Here is a 3,625-nt window from a genome sequence, read left to right on the forward strand (position 1 = left end):
TTTGGACAGAGCGAGCATGTCCTAATTCTGAGACTGGAGGTAGGACTGGGAGGAGACTCCAGTGTGATGCACTGCCTAGACCTGCACAATGGATCTTGGCTTCTCCCCTTCCTGGGGTCTGACCGAAATCTTCCTGCTCATGCCTCCTTCTATCTTCTGCTGGAACAGACGTCAGCTCCCTACTGACTGACAGGATCATCAGAATCAGCTTCTCCAAGGACCCACGAGAGGATCCAAAGTTCCAGCAGACAAGCATGCAAAGGTGGCCGTGTACTTGGCTCTTGGCCAAAGCCTCCAAATGCCAAGCCAGGGCATGGTACGCCTCAAATCACTTTGAATTTCAATGTCCCTGTCCCCACATGCTGATAATGGAAACCCTTGTTACCTCCCCCCTACCCCAAATTCCTTGGAAGGCCAAATTCTTGTTTCAGAAATGTATTAAGAGGTTACCATTCACACGCACACATTTTATTTTTATATAAAATAAAGGGTCATATGCCCAACATCTTTTATAGTTTAACAGCCCAGAAGTCTCTTTAGAAATCTCCATCCCCCGAGAGAGGCCCCCTGCCCACAAGCTTTCTGGAGGCTTGGCGTTCAGAGGGCTGCATCAAGGGGGTCTTACAGTGTGGCGCAGAGGCCCCACAGCTCAAGCTTATGTTAAAAGACGGAGCTCGTTTCCTGCACTTTCCCTTCCCACACTTTGGCAGAACCTGGCACGGACTGCTTTAGCACAGAATGCAATCGGAGGTGTGGTTCTTTGGCATGTAATCTGTGTTGATCCATCCAAATGGGCTTGGCACAGGGCACAGGCTTAGGAGGACTGCAGGAGGCTGGGGTACAGGGCGGTTCAGGACACACATCTGGACACCCAACTGAAGAGCAGGGAGGCCAGCCAAGCCTGGCCTTCTGGAGCAGTTTTGGAAACAAGTCACCACTCCAGAATTATAGCTCTGTCTATCATCCCCATCCCTGCTCTGTGACCCCTCCTTTTTCTTCCCTGTTAGCGGGGCTCCTAGCTCCAAAGTCAGTTATGCTGGGACCTATCCCAACTGTAAAACGAATGGGGTTCTGGATCCAGGGGCAAATTTCCAGCCCAGGCCCTCCAGGGAAATAAACTGGAACTGGGTAGAGGAGGTGGGGCCTTATGTGGTGGGAGATCCTAGGTTCCAGAGAGTAGCAATTATCCAGAGCCAGAAACAGGCCTTGCACCCTATCCGCTGTACTCCAAGTACAGCCTCGTGGCCAGAAAGCCTCCTCAGGTTTCTGGACCCACCGTAAACCCCCAGCTCAGCCAGTGTTTGACATGGGGCATTCAACAAGGCCAGTATATACGTGGTCCCCTCTGAGTCCCTGATGTCCGCACCCTTCCTACTGCCTTTCACGTATTTCACGCTTCGACATCTTGCTGCTATTCCTCCTGGAGTAGGGGCTCTCGGTCCCCTCCTTGAACTCTCTCATCTTCCTCTTTCTCCATGCAGCCCACAGTGGCGGCCAGACCAGCACCCACACCACCCCCAACCACAGCAGCCCCGGTGGCCCCCACCGCGGCCCCAGCTGCTACCATCCCAGCCTCAGCAGCCAACGCCGCTGCTGCCATGCCTGCGCCCACCACACCCCCTGCCAGGCCCATGAGCCCAGCACCTACAGCGCCCCCTACCGCGGCCAGGTGGCCACAGAAGCGCATTGTGTAGGAGTCCATGAAGGCCTTGGCTTCTGCCTGCAGCTCGGCTTCCAGGGCCTCCAAGGTCTGCTCTCTCTCCTTGCACAACAGGGCCACACCATGGCGGGCCAAGATGGCATCCTTCTGGGTAGAGAGGAGGTTCCTCATCGTGTCAGGCAGGACTCGTAGTGCAGAGAAGATGCGCTTGGTGGCTATGTCCTGTGGCAGTGGGAAGGAAAGAGGGTGGTCCACCTGGGTCCTCGGGCATCCTCTCCTGCACACCCTCGCCGGCAGACCCTGAGGCTCACCTGCTGTCTCACGTACTCCTCGAACTCCTTCTTGGCGGCTTCCACTTTCCTCAGATCATGGAGCTGAGCAGCCATCTGTCCACAGGAAAACCCAGGCTGCCTGCCTCTTTCCTCCTCATCCAGGGATCCTCCTGGTCCCTCATCTCTGCTTCCAGGACATGCAGACCCCTACCTCAGGTCACCCTCCCTGACCCTAGCCTTCCCGGGGAGAGGCGCTCATTACCTCATCAGGAGAGTTGAAACTGGGCCCAGTCTTCCCCATCCAGCCAGAGAGATTCTGCAGAGACACCACAGACAGGTCAGGGACCGTAGGGGCCTGAAGAGGCCGGGCTCCTCAGGAACTTTTCACACCTTGATCTCCTGTGCTAGCTGCTGCCCTGTGAGCAGGCGTCTGTCTCCCCTGGCCACGGCACGCCCCTCACTCCAGTACCCTTGACAGCGGCTCTTAGCGTGCTGAGGGGCTGTGCTCAGCACGTCCAAGATGTAGGCCCGGAAATGGTGGGAGAAGTCATCTTCTGTGTCTGAGAAAGGGACAGGACTGAGGAGCCTGGGCCTGGGGGAGATGGGGCCAAAGCTGGGAAGGCATGCCAGGGAAGTCTCCACCCCTGGAACACTTACTGCCTCTGGGGCTGGCTTGGTCTTTGTTTACCCACTGCCTCTCAGGAGCAGGGAGGAGGTAACAGCGGGCCCGTTTCCCGAGGAGCAGCTCCTGGACCTTGGGGTATTTGCCGGACAGCTTCTGAGAGATGGATTGCACAGATCTCTGAGTTGAGGAAGCAGCCTCCCTCTGTAAGCACGCTCCTGGGACCCCACCCAGCCTCCTTCACCTGGGCATCAGCCTCTTCCCTCTGCACTGCTTACCTGGAGTATGTCACCCACGTGCCCTTGCCCTGACTTATTATGATGGGAAGAGTCTCGGACTAAGAGATCCAGATGCTGGAAGAGAAAGGGTCCTGACACCGGCAGCCGGGATTGGTGTGTCAGGATTGACGAAACTAGAAATTGTCTTACCTGGATTGGTACCATCCCATAATGTTTGCCCATCACCTCAGCCACGTGAACGAACATCTAGGATTAGGTACGGAAATATTTAGGGTTGGGCTACTCCAAGGGCTGGAGTCTGTCCCATAAGCCTTCTTTCTAGCCACCCTGGACCGCTGTAGGAGCCAAGATTCCGGCTTCCAAATTGAAGATTTTCTGGCCTTGCTCCAAACCAGGTGCCTCATATTCAACCCTCTGAAGCCCACTAAGCCAACCCAAGTGTCATAAAACTCTAAACCTGAAAGGGAAGCCATGATTTCCCTTTGTTCCAGCCCTCCTGACCTTGTGGTCAGAGTAATTGAGGCTACCTCACCTCTAGATAGCCCAGATCGGTATCCTTCAGCTCTTGGGAGGTATTCAGGATCTGCAAAGAAAACAATAAGATGCAAGAAGACTTGCAGAAGTGGGAAGGGTCCTGTGAAGGGCTCCTGAGAGGCTTATGCATCCCAGAACGCAAGTCCAGTCCAGCACGAGACCCTCTTCACCTAGGTGCAAGCATCTTCCAGACTTAGATTGTTGTGTGGTCCTGTGACTCTCCAGTCATCCCCTAATCTTATCACTGCACCTTTAGAACAACCCATCTGTCCACCTTCACCAGGAACATCTTCTTCCT

At 55.1% G+C, this 3,625-nt stretch overlaps 1 protein-coding gene across 14 annotated transcripts in view; it reads right to left on the minus strand.

The window, feature by feature from the left end:
* Window positions 1-421: 421 nt before the first annotated feature.
* Window positions 422-3,625, minus strand: part of Rnf112 (ring finger protein 112) — a 5,772-nt gene continuing 2,568 nt past the window's right edge. For 5 of the 14 annotated variants that reach the window (XM_017314504.1, XM_006533182.4, XM_006533183.2 and 2 more), the window contains 8 exons: window positions 3,326-3,376; window positions 2,983-3,039; window positions 2,833-2,907; window positions 2,590-2,710; window positions 2,323-2,492; window positions 2,195-2,248; window positions 1,972-2,046; window positions 439-1,882 (listed from right to left, as the gene is read on the minus strand). In XM_017314504.1, coding sequence (XP_017169993.1) covers window positions 1,412-1,882; window positions 1,972-2,046; window positions 2,195-2,248; window positions 2,323-2,492; window positions 2,590-2,710; window positions 2,833-2,907; window positions 2,983-3,039; window positions 3,326-3,376 — 1,074 coding nt within the window. In that variant the 3' untranslated portion in view covers window positions 439-1,411. Of the gene's footprint in view, window positions 1,883-1,971; window positions 2,047-2,194; window positions 2,249-2,322; window positions 2,493-2,589; window positions 3,040-3,325; window positions 3,377-3,625 lie in introns of all 14 variants that reach the window. The other 9 variants (XM_006533180.2, XM_006533181.2, XM_006533185.2 and 6 more) reach the window with 4 other exon arrangements.

The sequence above is a fragment of the Mus musculus genome, chromosome 11 (genome assembly GCF_000001635.26).
Source record: "Mus musculus strain C57BL/6J chromosome 11, GRCm38.p6 C57BL/6J".
Lineage (NCBI taxonomy): Eukaryota > Metazoa > Chordata > Mammalia > Rodentia > Muridae > Mus > Mus musculus.